Source organism: Sardina pilchardus, chromosome 3 (assembly GCF_963854185.1).
Source record: "Sardina pilchardus chromosome 3, fSarPil1.1, whole genome shotgun sequence".
Classification (NCBI taxonomy): Eukaryota; Metazoa; Chordata; class Actinopteri; order Clupeiformes; family Clupeidae; genus Sardina; species Sardina pilchardus.
Window position 1 is genome coordinate 7,394,268 of NC_084996.1, and position 20,790 is coordinate 7,415,057.

The 20,790-nt window shown below is 42.5% G+C and overlaps 1 protein-coding gene across 1 annotated transcript; it reads left to right on the forward strand.

Annotated features, from left to right (window-relative positions):
- The first annotated feature begins 234 nt into the window (after positions 1-234).
- cdc27 (cell division cycle 27) lies at positions 235-20,706 on the forward strand. Its single transcript, XM_062531590.1, has 19 exons — positions 235-392; positions 1,953-2,028; positions 2,705-2,852; positions 3,373-3,498; positions 5,143-5,240; positions 5,653-5,825; positions 7,025-7,239; positions 9,408-9,519; positions 12,244-12,359; positions 13,644-13,743; positions 14,073-14,277; positions 14,379-14,551; positions 15,009-15,161; positions 15,357-15,565; positions 15,838-15,955; positions 16,792-16,920; positions 17,058-17,132; positions 18,611-18,776; positions 19,175-20,706. The coding sequence occupies exons 1-19, from the start codon at positions 366-368 to the stop codon at positions 19,252-19,254; spliced, it is 2,499 nt and encodes an 832-aa protein (XP_062387574.1). The 5' UTR covers positions 235-365; the 3' UTR covers positions 19,255-20,706.
- Positions 20,707-20,790: the final 84 nt, after the last annotated feature.

Genomic DNA, 20,790 nt, shown 5'->3' on the forward strand with positions numbered 1-20,790 from the left:
GGGTGAAAATTCATGCTATAGTCATAACATGCATAATTGTTTTGCTTATCAGCCTAACTAAAATGTAATATATTTTTAAAAACATGTAAAAAAATAAAACTTGTATTTTTGTTCAGTATTATTCAGAACATGCGACTTCTGCCTGCAATATCATGGTAGATGTGTTTCGGTTATTCTCGGCAGTAATCGGGTTTCTTCGTCCAAATATATTTGAATCGGAAATGTCCGGAAGTTTTCGTTGTCGCCGATAACGGTTGGTATGTTCAAATCTTCGTATCTACTTCTGGCCTGGATACTGAACTAAGAAAGGTATAGGAGAAAGAGGGAAACGAAAAAGGAGAAGAGCAAAGGTGCTTGGCAACGGAATGACGGTGTTGCAGGAACCTGTCCAGGTAGGTCGACAAAATAAAATGTTTGTTCAAGGTTTGCTGTCAAATGCATGAATTGCTTACACTAATATGAAGCAGAGCTCACACTTCGCTAACGGGAAACCCCACTACTTCTACACTGCGGCCTCAAAACAAATGGCCCGGCCTAGCTTGTTCAGCTAGCTAGCTCGCTATTTAACAGCTGTATTGATAATATCGAGAAGAGCATTGAGCATATAATGGTTAATATTTACAAGAAGTTTCTATTGGTGTGTTATGGATAATACGCTATGACTTGACAAATGTCTGCGCTATCTTCTAAAAGGCAGCCTGATAACGTTAGCTAACATACTAGCAAGCTACTAATTGCTAGCATCTAACGTTGACGTTAACCCGTTGCTACCTGAGATCTTTACTGCAATGCTAACTAGCTTGCCTATCAGGCATACCATTTGTCATACAGGCGAGCAAGCCGACATAGGCACATTCGCTTAACTGGCAAGGTTACTTTGTTTTGTAAACGCATTGACTATCAGCTAGCAGTTTATTGCCAACAGTTCGCCTAACACTAACGTTACCGTGCAAGCTCATATCGCTGGCTAAAAGGAGGTTTACCTGCTAGTTTTGCCTAGCTTGGAAGCAGCCAAGCTAGTTATTTAGCTACCTAGGTTAACTGTTGTTAATACAGACATTTGTGGCCTTAACCTGATAAGCAACACAAATTGGTAACATTGAATGCTCTCTAAATCACATCGAGTCTTTAAAATGTGTCTTTCTAATCTGTCGGACACCTCAAAGGTACGATAGCACATCCTTGAGTAAGGTTAACATTTCGTCATGATTTGGATGAGTTCGTCTTAACATAACAGAATCGGACCTCTTGCCAAGCCGGTTAGCTGGCTAATTTATGTTTAAAACAACATTTGGCATACCGTTGCTCTTTGTTATGTCTTAACGTTACTCACCAGTAACTTAAACTGGAGAATCTAACGCCAGCTGTTTTTTTTTTTCTGTCAGTTATGTGTGTTAATGTTACGGCATCGTAACTGATGGTTCAGACGCCTGTGACGGCGGAGACCTGTCTTTGAGTACAATTATAATGTTCAGGGGCTTTACTACTAGATTTATCGAACGGTTAAGCGTGAACGTCTTTTCTGTGATGCTCAGTTATGCTAAGAAGTCAGGGAAGCTATCCGCTCTGCTTGATTGGTACACATGTTACTTGTATCAATGTGATATAGCTCTTCCTGCTGTCCAGACTATGAGGGATGGGTAGAATGCGTTGTCGTTAGCCCTAAACTCATCCCTGTAGTGCAGAGGTCCTCAAGGACATCGTTAGTCTTTGCATTTGACTTTTCAGAGCCCACCCTTCTCCCTTTCTATCTCAGTGTGATTGCTAGCTAATTAACGAGCCCGTAGCTCTCTCTGTATTCGTCTGGGCATGTGGTTCGTTTGACATGTCATAGACCTAGCAACCTCTGGTTTCATGGCACATCTCTGTAAAGATGCCTGCACCTTTGAGTTCAATGTTAACTCATGTCTATCCCATTTCATTTCTACAATTTCTTCGATTTTCTCTTCTAGGCTGCTGTTTGGCACGCTTTAAACCACTATGCCTATCGTGATGCAGTTTTCCTGGCAGAAAGACTCTATGCTGAAGGTAAAGGAGGCTTAACGTGTATCAGTCACAGTCTTGTCTAGCCCCATAATGCCTCTTTGTGTGCTGATTTTATTTGAAAGAATAGTGTTTTGTTTCAAGTCTGACTCATTTGTTCAAGTCTGTAAACGACCTGTGTGTTTGTTTACAAGCTCATTTTTTCCTGTATGAAGTTAGGAGGCACGTGTGCTTCTTCTGAATTAGATTAAGAGGCTTGTGACATGGTGGTAACTTGCTTTATGCAATAGAGTACACAGGTGCAAATCATATTTACTATTGCTTTTATCACAGACCTCACACATTTTATCACATGGAGCATTTCTATAGCAAAAATCACTGAGAGAAAGAATCAGAAAAATGATCAGACTGAACGTGATTATGGGTTGTGAGACTGACACAACCATGAAAGGCTTGATTAATTTCACACCTGAGTGGTATTGAGACAAATGGAACAGGATGCCTACACTGTCAGTGCTTTCGTATGGCCCTGTAAGGGAAGTTTGGCTTGGTGTTTGACCTCCGCATAGTACCATTATCATCAGTAGGGTTGTAGTAGACTCTCAGCTGTAATACAAATAAAATACATTGGTGAAAAACAATACCACCAGGGGATAATATCTGGTGGTTAACTCACTACCCTCTCTGTCCTCTCCTCTTCTTCCTCCTTTTTCCTCAACAGTGCATTCAGAGGAGGCTCTCTTTCTGTTAGCCACATGCTACTACCGATCAGGAAAGGCCTACAAGGCCTACCACCTCCTGAAGGGTCACAGCTGTACCACGCCGCAATGCAAATACCTCTTGGCCAAGTGCTGTGTAGAGCTCAGCAAGTATGTGCCTTGTCCATTTGTTCCAATTTATTCTAGCAAAGGTTTGTTGGGACGCTGATAGTATTTGCTTTGCTGATAGTGCCAGCATCCTGTCAGTAGGTTTTGATGGTGAGATGTTTGCTGCTTTGATATTTTTGTGCATGGCAACGTACATTTTGGCCACACTGTGGACTTCAAAAAAGGTAATGCTTCTAATGTTCACTTGACACCACAGAGTGAAGGGCTTGCATCATATATTGTAACTAATTGCTAGAGAGAGCTTCTTCCTCTATGAACAGCTTAAAGATCAAATCTGTTTTGTTATAGACAAATAACATCTAAATGTCTATGTCTACATTTCAAGGAAAGAGGATTGTTCAGAATGTCTGTATGTTCATAGATAACATCTTAATGTGTGTCTGATTCCAGTCTGAGTGTATACGTTTGTACGTCTGCTTGTTCATATTTCTGTGTGTATATAATGTGTGTTGGTTTGAATTTGTATGTTCAAGTGTGTGTGTTTGTGTGTGTGTTCCCTCAGACTTGCAGAGGGAGAACAGATTCTGACTGGAGGTGTCCTGAATAAACAGAAGAGTCAGGATGACATCGTCACAGAGTTCGGAGACTCTGCTTGCTTCACATTGGCTCTGCTTGGTCAAATCTACTGGTAAAGAGCTCTAGATACTTCTTCAGTTTGCACATATCCTCTGTTTGATACTGTGACAGGCAAGACTTGGGGGATTGGAGGGTTATGTGTGTTCTATGTAGTTGGGCTGGCCATTCAACCATCAGTTCAGAGAATCAATGTTTTTTTTTTTTTTATGGAGTGATGAGTGATGGATGTAATGATTGAGTTCCTGAACCTCTTCTATCATAACTTTGTTGTGTAAAATAGTTCTTTCTTAATTAGGATCGCTATGGTTTTTTGTGTCGTTATTCTCTTGGACAGCGAAAGTAGCCATCCTATGCGTGAGCTAGTGTGTCAGCTGGATTAGTGATGTGAGCCAGCGAGGGGAGATGTCTAGGGATGTCACAGGTGGGCCACAGCTGGTCCTTCAAAGATGCATACTAATATCAGAGAGGGTTAAAGCGGAGCGAGAGGCGCAAATGTTCGATCATTTCTGCGTTCTGTCTTCACAAGGGGGAGGAGGGCTAAATCCCCCTTTAAGCAGACCTGCTAACATTCGAGCTGAACTGCTTGCCGATCTGACAGAGATCGATATCCCACTATGACGTCTTTGCAACACGCCTCTTTAAGCAGACAGGAACTGTTCGAATTTTGCTTCCATAGAGATGCATTACGTTGCTCTATCTTGTCAATAATGAAGGATCTTTGCTAATATTCATTTGCTTCATTCTCTAATAGGCTGAGTAGGCTATTGATGCATAATGATAGTAGATAGCCTAAAATCATTGTTTCCAGCTTTATCATTAGAAAGTTTAGATTCCGCTCGTTCATGTGATAGACTGTGAGTGATATCTGTGTGCTGTATACTGCACAAGCAATTTAGTTTACTTGGGCTAGATTTTAGTGGGACACAAGAGTTCAGTACTGATGCACATGCTGTGACGCGTTCTCTGATTTGATTTGGTTGAGTTTGAGTTGGTTTCCTTTGTGGACAGATTGTGTGACATAATATTTAACATTGCCAACATGTTTTCCAATTAGAAAATACGTATGCATGGACAATATTTTTTTTCTCTGTTAATAGCGACAAGCTGGAAAGCTAGCCAGCTAACAGATAGAGGCATATACTGCCCTGAAAGTAGTGTAACTCTGTCTTGTTCTTTTAGTTGTATTTGTTGTCATGTTTAAATTGTGGAATTTGAACATTACTTCACCTATGACTTTAACTCCACTCCAACATCCACTTGCTCTGGCTAGAACAGCAACTGTAAACACAGCGACTTTGATTTGAGTGCATCTGTGCTGGTTTGCGCATGCAGACAGACAGGAGAACCCTGAGTACATGACATCGAGAAGGGACAAGGGGGGACAGGAAAAATGTGAAGGCAGGGTGAACCTGAAGGAGAGGCAGGGTGACTGCACAGGAAAAATGAACTCATCATTTTTACTTTAACAATACCATTGTGCTATATCGTTGGTTTTGAATTAATCTATTTACTGCGTTCTGGCCTATTTTAACCCCTGAATGTACAGTAACAGTGCAGGGATCACTTTGGGCTGGCGGGGGAAAAAATAAATTTTTCCCATTTAATCCCTGTGTATGCTTAATGTGTACTGGACTGCAAGAAACACAAAGATGATCATTTATTTATTTTTGACTGATCTTTAATGTCTGCCCTATAGCAAAACAGACCGGCTTGCCAAAGGTTCAGAGTGTTATCAGAAGAGCCTGAGTTTGAATCCTTTCCTTTGGTCTCCCTTTGAGTCCCTCTGTCAAATTGGTGAGTTTCTGATTTCTGTCATTCTGAGTCCATAGTTATTGAAGTCATTGTTGCATAATATCAATGTTTGAGCTCTCATTGAAAATAAATGGTGTGTATTGTCTATTAGAATGTACAGGAATGACACGACAGTGGTGTCCCTCTTTCCACTAGGTAACTGGGACATTTCCCACCTAGCAGGAGCGAGTAATTAGTCCTCAGGTGGCCATACTGACTTTGATATAGTAAACTGTAGGGCACGCATTGGTGGATTGAATGAAACAGAAAACAAATTTTGCTGGATGTTAAATTATATGAAAGTAGCCTGTAGCTACATGACAGATCCTATGTGGGGTGATGTGAGTGTCTCCCAGCCACGGACAAACAAATTCATAATTTAGCTGGTTCTAATTTCACTGTATGTGTTCTGCAGGAGAGCGGCCTGACCCAGAGCAGATATTCAAACTGACGTCCTTGCAAAACTTCAGCAGTGGGAGTGGAGGCGGAATCAACCAGCCACCGATCAGCCCTGCCCATACACCCAGTCACAACCCAGCCCACCGCACAGTGGACAGCGTCCTCATGGAGACACCACAGGACACCTTAGTATGTCTCCGTTCCCCTCTTCCTACCCCATAGAAGCAGCCAACTAGCAGAACTGAAAGTCAATGAGACATTACAAAGGGTTTTTGTGTAAGCTAAGTTAACTAGCTCGCCGCTAAGAGGTGCAAAGACAAACCGCAATACCAGCACAATTCTAGCACAGATAAAGCTTAGCCAGTATACATGCTGTCAAATTTATTTTGAAAGTCAGTTTGCCGGTGCAGTGCTGTATCAACCTTGCCTTGTTTTGCACAAGGTTTCTGATCAATAACCACTGAGGTAAAGACTTTAACTGAGATTGCAAGCACATCACCTGGTCCTTGTTAGATGAGGACCCCTGAGGACCTACTTTGACACCATTATTCATATGTCTTGTCATTCAGGATAAGGGATTCCTATTGCAGAAAACTGATGGCTCACTTTTGCTATGACAGAGCCTCAATGTTGATTCATGCATATTGATTTAAGGTTGCACGGTAGTGAAAACAAGCTTCATATAAAGTTGAAGTGGTATTTAGCAGACGTTTTTTATCCGAAGTGATACAGACGTGCAAGGGCCAACTTATTGTCAGTGACGTCACAACTGCTCTACCGTGCCTGTGGAGTGCACTGCTTTGGCATGGCCCAACGACCTTGCTGGCGGATTGTAGAATAGATTCAGAGTTGGCCTAATATTGTAGAATTGACTGAGTGAAAGTAGACACACTGATGAAGGTAATGTGGGATGAGTTTTGTAAGACAGACACCCAAAGGTGGAACAGCAATAGGCTGATGCTTTATGACATGGTCATGATGACATTACTGATGTAGTAACCGTAATGCAGAAGGTAAAATTGATATCCATGTGAAAATTGCGCTAATTGTAAGGACCAGTGGCATGTTACTGTGCAGTAGAATATTTAATTGAAATGCAGAGTCTAATGCAAGGAAGTGATGGGATGGTATGCATTTAAACTGAAGGTGTGAGGTGAAGGTGTTTGTCCTCAACCATCATACAGTGATGAAACTGTTTGCAAATAGATGCCATTTACCACAGTTTGCAAAGGACCATTTTTGTATGTAAATATATAAATAGCAGTAAATATCCTAAATGAACATATCTGCCATAAATTCAAAATTCTATTTTGATTGCACCCTTTAGGTGTCTATGCTTTGAAGGTCATTAACAAAACTTGCCTCCCCCTTACTTGTCTCAATCTCAGGAGTTAAACCGCCTCAACCTGGAGTCATCCAACACCAAGTACTCTACCCTGGGCACAGACTCGTCCATGTCCTACATAGACTCGTCTGTGATCTCGCCCGACTCAGTGCCTCTGGGCACGGGCGGCTCGGTTCTCAGCAAGCAGCCGCAAAACAAGCCCAAGAGCGGCCGCAGTCTGCTGGGAGGCCCCGCCGCCCTCAGCCCCCTCACACCCAGGTAACACACACACACACACACACACACACACACACCAACAAGGTCTGATTAGAAAATGTGCATGCACTTCAGTCTTTCACATGAATAACAAATGCAGGACTCGCTCAACTTACACCAAGCCACGCATTAACAATATTTTATGCAGCCTTAACCTGTGCATGTTGTTCAACATCTTTAAGTGCTATCTGTTCCTGTGATAGTTTTTGGTCTTTCAGGAGGAGTCTAAAGGCATATCTGTCCAGCATGTTTATTGAATGTTTCTTGTGCTTTATGGGTTGTATGTTTTGATAGTATTGAGGTATTTTCATTAGGCTATTGATTTAATTGACATTGCTGTTTTATTATTGCTATTCTCCTTAATGTAAAATTGGCAACTTTTTAATTGTTTACTGTTAAGTTGAACTATTGTATTGTTATTTTAATTTCATTTTGGACTGCTAAATACTATAACCATAACTCATGAGGTCAAGTCTATGATTTTAAAAATGTAAAATCTGCATTGAATAATCCATATTTACTCATAACTGTACCCGCTTGACCATTGCGCAATCAGGTACATACATTTTTGAGAGGAAAACTATTAATGTGAAAGGAGGCTGCCCTTGTGTCTGTGAGCGTCATGTTTACAGACTGCAGTCTGCAGTAGGCAGCATTGGCTATGGGTGCCTCTCATGCAGCGATTATATGTCCTCCCTCGCTCCTCGATGCCTCGATCCTCACTGATCTACATAAAGAATGATGGGGGGGAAACAATGGGATAGTCTATCCAGTGTTAGTTATAGATCAGTGGGGACGCCCCTCGAGGATCGAGCATCGAGGATCGAGGAGGCATGTTGAGAGGCACCCTATGTGTGGTGGAGCGGAGGAGGTCTGTTCTCTGTGTGCTTGCAGCCTTATCCCTGCCTCCTAATATGGCTGCCACAGCTGGCCTCCGTTCTGCACTCCCTTATTGCTAGAATTCTCTAAGCTCTCTGAACAGACAGTAGCCTGGTCTCACCAGACTTCCTACTTCGTAAACACATTGAGAGGAAGATCTCTGTGAAATGAAAATGAGTGGAGATACTAGACGGGTGGGTGGGGTCAGGCTAAAGAGAGAGGACACATATCCAGAATTCAAGTCAAAAACAACTAAACCCCATAGTTAAAACAAGATTAGCAGAACAGGTAGAATGTACAAATCTGAGTAGATTGTTTTGATTATCTGAAATGAATTCAGATGATAAATAAATAAATAAATCCTGAGATAATCAAACTCAAAGTAGTATTTATTATGGAACGATGCAGTGTTGACAGAAAACAGTGCAGGTTATAGATGGTAGTGCTAGCACATTATTGAAGTCCATTATTCCAAAGTAAATCTACTTAAGCATTATCGCACGAGTGGGAGTGGTGTTGTTGGCCAATATCGCCACGGCTGTGGTTCGCCGCAGGCACGAAGCCGAAGGCTGAGTGCCGTAGGTAACTACAGCCGTGGCGATATTGGCCAACAACACCACGACCACGAGTGCGATAATGCTTTTATACAACAGTTCCATTGCCAACAAAAAAAGATATCTGAGTGCATTTTTAGGAAGGATAATTGTAATTTGCCATCGTTTTATTTAGCCCAGTTCCTCCGCTATGCGAAGTAGGCCTAGCTCAGAACGCTTGTGGTTGCTATGCAACTGCTAAGTCAAAGAACATGGAATGCCGTCTCTGGTTAAATCAAAGCGAAGAATCAACGTCGCGGAGTGATTATTAGCTGTGAAGAGTCACCAGTGGTGATATCGGTTAATATCACCACTGATAGAACGCGTCTCGTCCAATCAGATATTGCTAAATCGTTCGACCGGACCTAACTGTTGTATAAAGTAACTTGTTTGCAGAACTACTCTCTGCCACATATAATCTCTGACGTTGCCGGACAAACTGCTGTTTCTGGTTCTAAATGAATGACTGATTTGGCCAAAGCCCAGTCATTAGTTCATACCGCTTGTTGCCAACTTAGTATCACAGGATTCTGTTAAACCTTTGCTTTGTACAATTGCTATGCCTCAGCCTAGATGTAGTGCAAATGTACTAAAAGCTAAATCAGACATATTTTCTCTGTACTTATAACTTCGAATGCAACCGTTTAGTGGTATTATGACCCATGACATGTTTGTGTGTTTGCTTATGTTAATGTTCAGTTTTGGTATCCTGCCCCTGGAGCCCAGCCCGGGAGACCCCACGTACCTACAGAGCTATGGTCACAGCGGCTCAGGGATGGAGCCACCGCCTGCTGCAGGTCCACCAAAGAAGGTGCAGTACCCTTAGATATGCTCCTCTACCTTGCCCATAAGGAAACACCAATCATCACCACCACCCCAGTTATGCCTTATGTACACCACTGCCTTCTCTCTGTTCCGCTTTAGCGAAGATTAAAGGAGAATTCCGGTGTGATATTGACTTAAAGTGTGTTGAAATATGATACCGAGTGTGAGCGATTGTCTCAGAGCTGATCTCGACCTGTCAGCTGTTCTCCGAAACCCGGCGGTAGCTCAGCAATAGTAAAAGAGGTGTTCAACTTTAGTGGCTCAGGCATCGGCGTGCCGTGCAAATAAATCACTGTTTTACACCATTAATGAGGCTCAAAGTAGCTCCACACTTTATTGGTAGACTTCTGAGGGCCCTGACATTTAAAACGAGACATCGAGAACTTTGAAAAAGCACTGGTTGTTTACTTACATGACTGTTTATTCAGGCAGTCACTTTCGAAAGTTTAGCGGTAGCAGCCATCTTGGATTTAGTCACGTGACTGATTCGTGACTGGTTCACGTAATCGCTATGTCCAGAGCCCCTTTAGGGAGAGCCGGTCCACTTCCTATTAACTCCATTGTACCGGATTGTTCCTGCAATCTGTTGAAATTCCGCTAGGGGCGTTGCCGAGCAAGTGATAAATGAATTGTGGTCTATGGGGCTAAGCGGCTAGAACTCGTTTTTTTCACAGTTGACAACTTCATTTCTTAATGTACATTGTCGTAGTAGCTACCTGAGTATGGGTTTTCCACTGGAAATGAAATAAAAAGTCACTCATGTCCTTTCTGCTTTTCATAGGATGGGCCGTTTTCCCTGTAACATGCTAGCATTTAGCTCATCGATGCTCGCGACAATCGCGACCGATTACGACCGTCGTGAAGCTGAACCTTCTTTTAGGTCTATGGCCGTAAAGTGGTTCGCTTGTGTCACGTGACATGAAAACTTTGAAAGGGTTTTTAGGAATAACAACACATATAGAAAATTGCATTGGTCAGCTAATTGTCAAGTCAAGTTATCCTGCATCGCATGCATTAATGCAATTTCAGGAGAAAAAATTATATAAAGACAAATGTGGTACTGGGGGGTTCAGCTCCATTGCCACCCATTCATTCATCACTTGCTCGCGATCGCCCTCTAGTTGCAGTACCATGCGGAAGTATTTCGCTAGTGGTCCTTCTCCCCTTATTAGACATTGGCCCTTTCCGAAACGGATCCCTACTCACTTCGACTTGGTTAGCGAGTGAACTTCGTTTTCAAGTCCACTCGTGGGTGCGGAGAACACTCGCATTTGAAGGGTTAGGGGGTTAAAACAGCGCTACATTTCGGATGCGCTTGAAGGGAGAAGGAAGTTGACGTCATATTCGTTTTCATAGAAATTATGAAGCCAATGTATATTAAATCGCCAATTAAGATGTTCTGGACACCCCTATGTATTAGGATATACATCCCTCTTCTCTCCTTTCATTACTATGAGTGAGGAGTTGCATTTTATGCTTTATTTAACATCAAATTATAAAAGAGCTGTAAATGCGACCTGCACATGTGTTCAAATATTACAGCCTACTTCTGTACGATCTTGCACATTTTACTGAGTATCAAACTGAACATGAGTTGTTACAATGTAGCTTAAATCACGCTTTTATCTGTAAATGCCGTCATACGGACCAAAAAACAACTGGCATGGAGATTCACGAGCTGCACGAACACTTGAAAACGGTTGCACCTGCGTTTCAAGTCAGCATCGATGCTGACTTGCTCCTGGAGGCGTGGTAGCCCCTCTCCCTAGGCACTTCACTCGACTCAAAATTCGTTTCGGATGATACTTAATGTGGCGGACCCTCGCGTGAACGCGCAAACGAAGTGGAAGAGTGTAGTGTTAGGATTTAGGGGCTGGTTTCGGAAAGGGCCATTCTCTGCTATGTCTATGCGTGCACTAGTCATGAATCAGTCACGTGACTAAATTCAAGATGGCTGCGACCGGTAAACTTTCGAAAGTGACTGCCTGAATAAACAGTCATGTAAGTAAACAACCAGTGCTTTTTCAAAGTTCTCGATGTCTCGTTTTAAATGTCAGGGCCCTCAGAAGTCTACCAATAAAGTGTGGAGCTACTTTGAGCCTCATTAATGGTGTATAACAGTGATTTATTTGCACGGCACGCCGATGCCCGAGCCACTAAAGTTGAACACCTCTTTTACTATTGCTGAGCTACCGCCGGGTTTCGGAGAACAGCTGACAGGTCGAGATCAGCTCTGAGACAATCGCTCACACTCGGTATCATATTTCAACACACTTTAAGTCAATATCACACCGGAATTCTCCTTTAAGGCTTCAAAGGCTTTAATGGCTTAAAGGTGAATTTATAAAAGACATATAGCAAATACCTTCAGTGATGTTATTTTGTTGAATGCATTTCTGGTTGATTTAAATATCCTCAGTCCAACCCAACACTCGAACTGAAGAATGAAGCTCATTCAAAATACATTGAAAGGGAGCTACTGTATGCAGTCTTATCAATAGTCTGTTAGTTTTTTAATGCCTTTTTGGAAATGTAGGGTGCTGTGAAAGGATTCTGTTCTCTTAACAGCTATGTGGTTAGGTACTTTTAGTGTGTGTGTGTGTGTGTGTGTGTGTGTGTTGCGAAGGAGGGCCTCACACTCTACAGTGATACAATATATGTTTGAATCAATGTGGCTCTGACAGTTCTGTCTCTTTTTTTCTCGTTCCAGTCTGTCGCTCGAATCAGCCAAGTTGGCACAAAGTCAGTGTTTGCACAGAGTGGGAACAGCAGAGAGGTCATCCCCATCCCCTTCAACCAGACCCAGACCACTGCCCCACAAACCAGGTATGTGTCAGCCAGGGTGTGGGGGTGGTGCCTCTCACAGATCTAGGCCCTGTTTACACGACAACGTTGGGCGTTTTTGTCTTGACCGCTTTCACACCTTTAACGATACCGGTCAAAAAAAAATTGCGTTTACACACAGAGGTGAAAGCGCCAAGTTGCCCAGAAGACGCACGCCAGTGGGTGTTCCCGACAGTAGCTATGCAAATGCCTTTCCTCGTCAATGAGCGCGCTCAAAATCTGAACAGCAATGTAGGATAGGCTATGTCAAGCACACTCTACATCGTGGATGTTTGCACAACCATTGAGAGCTATATTGTGGTATCAGACACTACAAATGATTTAGGTATAGGCTATTTTATTTACTTAGGCTACGCAAAGCACAGTGCTGTCTGTGGGGCAGTCTTTTTTGAGGCATTTATGAGACGTTTCGTTTGGAATCAATGGCTATCAAAACATTTTCGGTATGGTTTGGGATTTGATTTACTTTTAGACTGTCTGATTATATCGCTAAATGTTGGGACTGATGAACAATGAAAGCTGGGGTGTATTTGATGGTTTACTATTAAGTTTCATGTCGTTGAAAGTGTCGGGATTTCCACCAGTTTTGTGTTTGTGAGAGAATTCGTTGAACATGCTCTGTCTGTGCTGAAGTTGTTACCTTTGAGTTTGTCACGCACATTCACTGGCGGCGTTGCCATCTCTGATAGTAAACAAAGCAGCATGCACTGCATAGACACAACTAGACCAAATTACTGCCTGATGAGAATTTGGAAGTGTGCATGTTTTTATCGGATATTTAACAATATAGCTTATATATATTTTTTTCATTTGATCGGTTCAACCGCCACCCGCACGAATCTAATTAAAATAAAATTTTTCGTAAGGTCATCCGCTTCGGAGTCCGCGGCTGTAACCGCTATCCGCACATCTATAGTAAACAGGGCCCTAGCCCTCTGCAATAACAAAACAAACCGTATTTTTGTTCTGTTAAGATTACTCTTAGAATTATCCATGTAGATAATTCAATAATTCACAGTTTTGGGCCCTCTTACAATAGCTTACTGTGTACTGGACTGTTACGGACAGTGTGTCCACATAGATAAACTTAGAGCATTGACTATATGACAAACTAGTATTGTCTGGCTGTGATGTCTTGGCGGTACGGCATCAAAATAGTCTTATTATTAATCAGTGTTTGAGATGTATTATAGTAAATAGTTGTAGCTGTTGTAATAACGTTAAGAATAATAGATGGTAACCTAACCAAAGCACTTTGTCTTGTAGTACCACACCTCAAGTGCTGAGCCCAACCATCGCTGCACCACCTAATGTGCAGCCAAGGAGAAGCTCCAGACTCTTCACCAGTGCCAGTTCTACTGCCAAGGTACACACACACTCACACAAAATTGCCTTCTCACACACATTGAAATATACTTTAGTACATTCTTTAATTTATTTGGCTGAATTGTATAAGCCTTGCATAGGTCTGGGTGTTTGAGCCAATACACTTCAATGCAGTTTAGTAATTTCAACGTTTGTCAGCAGGCAGATGACTATGAAATAGGTCTCTCAGTGGTGAAATGTAATTGCACAGGGGTTATCAATAGTTTAAAACAGAGGTAAACATTTGTTAGACTTGAAAGTGAGACCATAGACTTGGCTTGTGCTATTGTTGATGGGTGGATTGACTTAACTGGACATTTCCTTTATCAGGAGAACAGCAAGAAGCTAAAAATGAAGTTTCCTACGAAGATCCCCAACCGGAAGACCAAGACTAAGACAGGTAAGGGGGGCATCACGCCCTCCAACCTGAACGAAAGCATCGAGCTGCTCAAACTCGACTCCTCCCTCTCTGAAGGCAAGGGCTGCCTGGGCTCCTCCCAGCTGCAGGCTTTCACCCTGCAGAAGGCTGCTGCAGGTAGGCCACTCGGATTCCTCTATGAAGAATGTCTTCTGACCGACCGCCTTAGGATCCCTCCCGTCGATCACGTCCTCTCTATCCCCTTTACTCCTCCTCAGATGGACTGATGAGCCTGATGCGGGACATTGGGCGAGGCTATGTGGCGCTCTGCTCTTACAACTGCAAAGAGGCCATCAACATTCTGAGCCAGCTGCCAACTCACCACTACAACACCGGCTGGGTCCTGAGCCAGATTGGACGCGCACACTTCGAGCTGGCCGAGTACGCGCAGGTAAAGGCCGGCACAGACTGATTCAGTCTGAAGGTGCCGTAGGTTGAGTTGAGTCGTTGCCTTGCTCTGTGGCAATAATAGAGAAAAGATCAAAAGATAACTCTGGCATGAAGACGAATTGTGAAGTCATCTGCACACACTTCAAATCGGTCAAATGCATGTAGCCACGGAGAGACACAGGTAAAATGGGTGATTGAGAGAAGTGGTCTCGTCATTTAATTTGAGGCTGGTTATGATTGAGTGGTTGTGTTCTCCTGAAACGTTTGATCTTTGTGATGGTATAATGGATGTCATGATTATGAAATCAGTTGTGCATATATGCAGAAAGTGATGTCTTTAGCGTCAGAAATAAACAATTGCACTGGCAATTAAATGTTTTTTTGATCGTCATGATGATCTGTAATTGGTTGGATAATTACGAAGACTTTAAAATTGTATCTCCATGTCGTTGACCCAGGCGGAGCGGATTTTCTCGGAGGTGCGGCGGATTGAGAGCTATCGCGTGGAGGGCATGGAGATCTACTCCACCACTCTGTGGCACTTGCAGAAGGACGTGGCACTCTCTGCCCTGTCCAAAGACCTCACTGACATGGACAAGAACTCACCTGAGGTAGCTGCCTTGGGCAAGCCTGTGTTGTTGATAGAAATATGAAACGTTTGGTTATATTTGTCAAAATAGACTCATGTTTTTATATACATGTTATACATTAATGACACACACACACACACACTTACTGTCTTCTCATCTCACTTTTTTTGTGTTGTGTCTGTTTTTCTTTTTATCCAATTTTACGCCCCGCTCCAGCCTTGGTGTGTAGCGGGTAACTGTTTCAGTCTTCAGCGGGAACATGACATCGCCATTAAGTTCTTCACGCGGGCAATCCAGGTGGACCCCAGCTTTGCATATGCTTACACACTCCTGGGCCACGAGCTGGTGCTGACGGAAGAGCTGGAGAAAGCGCTGGGGTGCTTCCGTAACGCCATCCGCCTCAACACACGCCACTACAATGCCTGGTAGGACCACAGTGTCACCTCGCCCTATATACTGTAACTGCATGGACTAAGATGTAGCTGATGTTTGTGTTTGGTGCACCTTTTGGTTTAGTTTTAGTTCTTCTTTAAACACATTCACTTTTCAAAAAAGTGTTTGAGGGTTTTTTAATGAGCCAGATCAGTATTCTGTTGTATTTTGGGTATCTGTAGTCTCAATAGTGATATTAATGAATGTGTTTGTTTGTTCCTGTGCCTTTTAACTCCATCTCCGCCACCATCTCTCCTTGCCACAGGTATGGCTTAGGTATGATCTACTACAAGCAGGAGAAGTTCAACCTGGCAGAGATCCACTTTAAGAAGGCCCTAAGCATCAATCCTCAGAGTTCAGTGCTGTTGTGCCATATTGGAGTGGTGAGTCTCTCTCTGCTTCCTCTATGTCCTGTTTAGGCCTTGGTGACGTTTGTTCTACTTGGGATATACTGTAGTACATTGTTAATATCAAAAACAAATTGTCATGTCATTTTTTTTTAAGCCACTTCCGCATGACGTCCCCTTTCTCTCTTCCCTCACTCTCTCCAATGGCTATACTGTACATATCCCTTCCATACACAAAAGGAGAAACAAAAATCCCTTTAGTCAGTCACCTTGCACAGTACTCTGCTCCCAGTACTTCTGCTATACCTTGGTCGCTCCCTGGAAGCCCTGTTCTGTATGTGTTACCAGCACCATGTCCTATGCGTTTTAATGCCGACATGTTTCAGAGACTACTAGATCACACTGCTGTAATTGTAAGGGTTAAGTCATGCATTTATGAAGTGCTGTGGGATATTTAAAAATATCAAGGTATATCATGTATGGCACTACAGCCTAAAAACTATTGCAGTATTATTTAGGCCATGATGTCACCCATCCCTAAAACAACATTTTCTGCAAAGTAAAGATGGACTCAACTATAATAATTAACCCCAGTAAACAGGAATGTAACATGAGTCAATTGAGAACTTGATATGATCTATTCTATGATATACCCAGTAGTGACCGGCACTGTCAGAATCTGTGTAGCTTTGCCATGGCTCCTTGGGCCAAGCAACAGTGTCAGAGGGAGTGAAGCTTGTTATAACTCATAATTCATGGCATCTCCTCCAAGTAGCTCTTTTAAACTCTTAAGCTTGTCTTCATAAGACTGTGATGCATTCCCTGTGAAGTCTGAATGCCACCCACTGAGCTGCCCTTTGTCTTAACTGCAGGTACAACACGCACTTAAGAAATCTGATCACGCCTTGGAGACCCTGAACAGAGCAATCAGTATCGACCCCAAAAACCCACTATGCAAATTTCACAGGGCATCCATTCTCTTCGCGAATGAGAAGTACAAGGTCTGTACCAGTCCTGTTTTTAGCACTCCGCTTTTCTGAAATTTCTGTTGATCAACATGAATGCAGATGTGTTGGTCATGGGTCAAGCTGCTGTTACAAACCACAGAAATTATGAATCTTCTATGATGTGTCTTCAGGCTGCTCTACAGGAACTGGAGGAGCTGAAACAGATTGTGCCCAAAGAGTCTCTTGTTTACTTTTTAATAGGAAAGGTAAGATGGACTTTCCTATTTGTGTGTGTGTGTGTGTGTGTGTCATAGCTTAAATTGGTAAGCCCCCATTTTCATGCCCCAAGAGTGTAGTGCTGTAGCTGCCTGGCTGCCTTAGCTGCTGCTACTGTAAACTTAACTCAACTTAGGTAAAACTAATTGTTTTCAGTTTTTTCCCCCCGTACCGACAGTACTCTGTGACCTCAAGAAATGGTAGCCTGGAAAATCCAGACCGTGGTAATCTTTCAGATTAAGGGTCTGACCACAAATAATTTAATGGCCCAACTCGAGGGGCGGCACCAAGCATGCATTTGAAAATCTCACTGCACGCAATTGACCCTTCCAGAGCCACGCCCTAAAACCGCCACAGGCCAATCGTGGCTTAGCAACCCGTAACTAGGCAAGCAAGGCCTGGCAAGCTTTCGAGTTTTTGCCATGTTAACCTATGGAGACTGCATAGCCTATGGGCCATTAAGGGCATTTATTTGGATGTGTGGTGCCCCCAAACACGTAAAATCATGGTGAAATAACATGTTGAACTATATTGACATGATATAGTTTGAAACAAGTGTTTTCCTAACTTTAAAAATTCACATTTTGCGTGATATTTCCATAACCGCGAGATACGTTTCACGATGGCGGCAAACCGTTCTTAACAGACATTCAACGAGACGTATGTATAGCTTGTCAGCAATTCTGTCTAAAATAATACCCATTTGAAGTACCAATCATGTTATGTTGTCAAATATTGACGTTATGGGAAGTACGAAGCTTAAACGTTATGCTAGTTTTTCCCCCCGTCTGTTTCATTCGTACTAGCCAGGAGGAACCATCGAAAACAACACGTACCTTCGACTTTTGCTTAAATAACTCATGAACGGTTTTGTTCAGAGCTGAAAATGCAACTGTATTTGACAGAGGACAGATGTAGGTCGCTAGTGACAAAATATGAGCTTTCAGTGTGGTACGATGTCTTTGTAAATTACATTTGTTTAAAAAATCCCGTGTCTCCTCCATTGTAATAGACGTGCAGGGTGCGAAAGCTTGACAGGCGTAGCAACAGTAACTATGGAGGGCGTGACTTCTGGAAGGGTCAATTGGATAACACTACGACCAATGTTTACTCTGACTGATTCCGGACTTTGATGCAATTGGATAACATTACAACCTGACCCTGAGGAAGACGCAGTGCGTCGAAACGTCAGTCTTTTGTGCACCACAATAAAAAAGTTATTAAGTAATCTGAGGGCTCCGGTCATCACTGGGTTAGTCTATTTGAAGTAGCCCAGCCAGCGTTTCCAATGTTTACTGACTTTGAATGTTGCAGCACTGTCGTCATCAGTTTAGCTCGCCTCTGGCCCGCCTATATCAGATCCTTTAATTGTTTGCCATTACACCTTCATAGAGAAATCCACCAAGACCTTGCTGGTATGGGGTGTTTTGTGAATTCAGTACTGATGCAGAGTCTGTCTCCTCCTTAGGTCTATAAGAAGCTCGGTCAGACTCATCTGGCACTCATGAACTTCTCCTGGGCCATGGACCTGGACCCCAAAGGGGCCAACAACCAGATCAAAGAGGCCATAGACAAAAGATACCTCCCAGATGACGAGGAGCCTGTCATCCCTGAGGACTACCCCTACTATTCAAGTAAGTCAAGCATTGAACTGTTATATTTGAATCAGACCGTTGCTAAATCTACTTATCTTGATATTTACAAACTCCTTGCAGACTTTGATAAATTACTGTACCTCTATCAGTTAACTAGCCAGAAGGTTTTTTTATTATTATGTTCATGTTGCTATTTAAAATCAGCTTTTAAAACATCACTGTACATTAGTTTGGAAAGTGATGTATGTCTGAGCTTATCCTATATCTTTCAATTGTTTTCAGTAATTTCAAGTTTAAACGTTTCCCCCCTCCCTCATAGCCAGTGATCCTGAAATGGGGATGTAAGATTGCATTGTTGTATATGTCTGTGGGTGGGTTGAGATGAGCTGATGCACTGAGACCACCTGTGGGGTTTACCATGTCCTTTTTATCCCCAGCTGAGGAGTCGCAAGAGAGCAGCATGACTGACGCAGACGATACGCAGCTGCACACGGCCGAGAGCGATGAGGTCCTGTAACCCTCGCACACCTCTGGACTCACTCGTACCCATGCCAATCTGGAGCCCCCCAACAAAAGGCTCCTCTATTACAAGATGAAAAAAAAAGAGGAAGATGATGATAATGATGAAAAAAGGAATACAAACTGCTGCTAATACAGTACCTCCTCGTTTCTCTCTTTTTTTAAGAAAAACAAAAAAAACAAAATCACATCTTTGTTTTTTTATGTTTGCGTTCTTCACCCTGTTGTCTCCTCTCTCCCTCCATCATGCCTTAGCAGTCAAAGAAAATCCAGCTCCAAGTCTGAACGTTCAATTTTTACATTGTTTTACTCACGTTAACCCTGAATAAAGGTCTCTGTAAGAGTCTTTAGTCCTGAGTCCTCTCCCTACTCTACTGTGCTGAATGTGTGTGTGTGTGTGTGTGTGTGTGTGTGTGTGTGTGTGTGTGTGTGTGTGTGTGTGTGTGTGTGTGTGTGTGTGTGTGTGTGTGTGTGTGTGTGTGTGTGTGTGTGTGTGTGTGTGTGTGTGTGTGTGTGTGTGTGTGTGTGTAGGGGGGAGAGGATAAACAAGCACATGGTCGTAAAACTCTTCCTGAGAGATGCTGGGGCATGTGTTCTGTCCCATCTCAGGGCCATACGCAGACTGAGAGGTCATGGCAAGGATTCACTCTACCTGGTTGTGAATTCACAAATGTTCAAACAACTAGTCTTGGTTACCTAAAAGAAGTACAATAAAGTGAAGTATTTAACCATGTTGTGTATCAAACAAGATTTTTTTTTTTTAATTGAGGAACCGTTCATCTATCTTGCTCAAGGTGACTTATGTTGTTTACCCTGTTATCGTCCTGTTGTTCCCTCATTCAAATTGAGCATTTTAAACCTAGCCTTCCCACCACAATTGTCAGATAAGTCCATTTTAATTGGTATTCCTCAAAACTTCTAGCATGTTTCTAAATATAATTTCTCCAGATTGACAAATACCTGAACATATAGGGGATGATCCATTCATCTGTATATTTTTGAATATTTGATAATCTGTGAAAGAAAAACGGCAGTACGGTATTTCTGTGTTGAATTGTTTGTAACTCATTTCAGGCCTTTTGTGTTCCTGACCAACTAACTGAAAGTGAAACCTACGCCCACCTTACTCCTCATGAACACTCATTTTTTCCCTTCAAGGTGGCAGAAAGTAACAAAAATGTTTCTGTAAACAAACCCTGGTACCTGGCATAAGTGACCAGTGATCTGAGAAAAGCAGAAATGTCCATTTTTACTGAACCATGTGGTGCTGTAAAGCACAATGTGAGAAAGCTTCTGACTTGTGCACACCAAGTTTTTTTTCCTAATGTTTTATTTTGCAAGTGCATTGATGTCTTACTTTGAAATTGTACTGTCTTAGGGGATATGCCTGTTATTGTATATTTTACGGATTTAAAAAAATATATAGAATAAATTACTTTGATCAAAGTTATTGAACTGGTTTGCATTTAAAGTCTATCATTTCAGGCAAAACTTGATAGATTAGAGAAGAGTTTGATCACCTTTAGGTTAGTGT

Coding starts and splice junctions, on each gene's coding strand:
- cdc27 (XM_062531590.1), top strand. CDS start 366: ATGACGGTGTTGCAGGAACCTGTCCAG. Junction 5,241..5,652: donor TGAGTCCCTCTGTCAAATTG/GTGAGTTTCTGA, acceptor TGTGTTCTGCAG/GAGAGCGGCCTGACCCAGAG. Junction 7,240..9,407: donor CTCAGCCCCCTCACACCCAG/GTAACACACACA, acceptor GTTAATGTTCAG/TTTTGGTATCCTGCCCCTGG.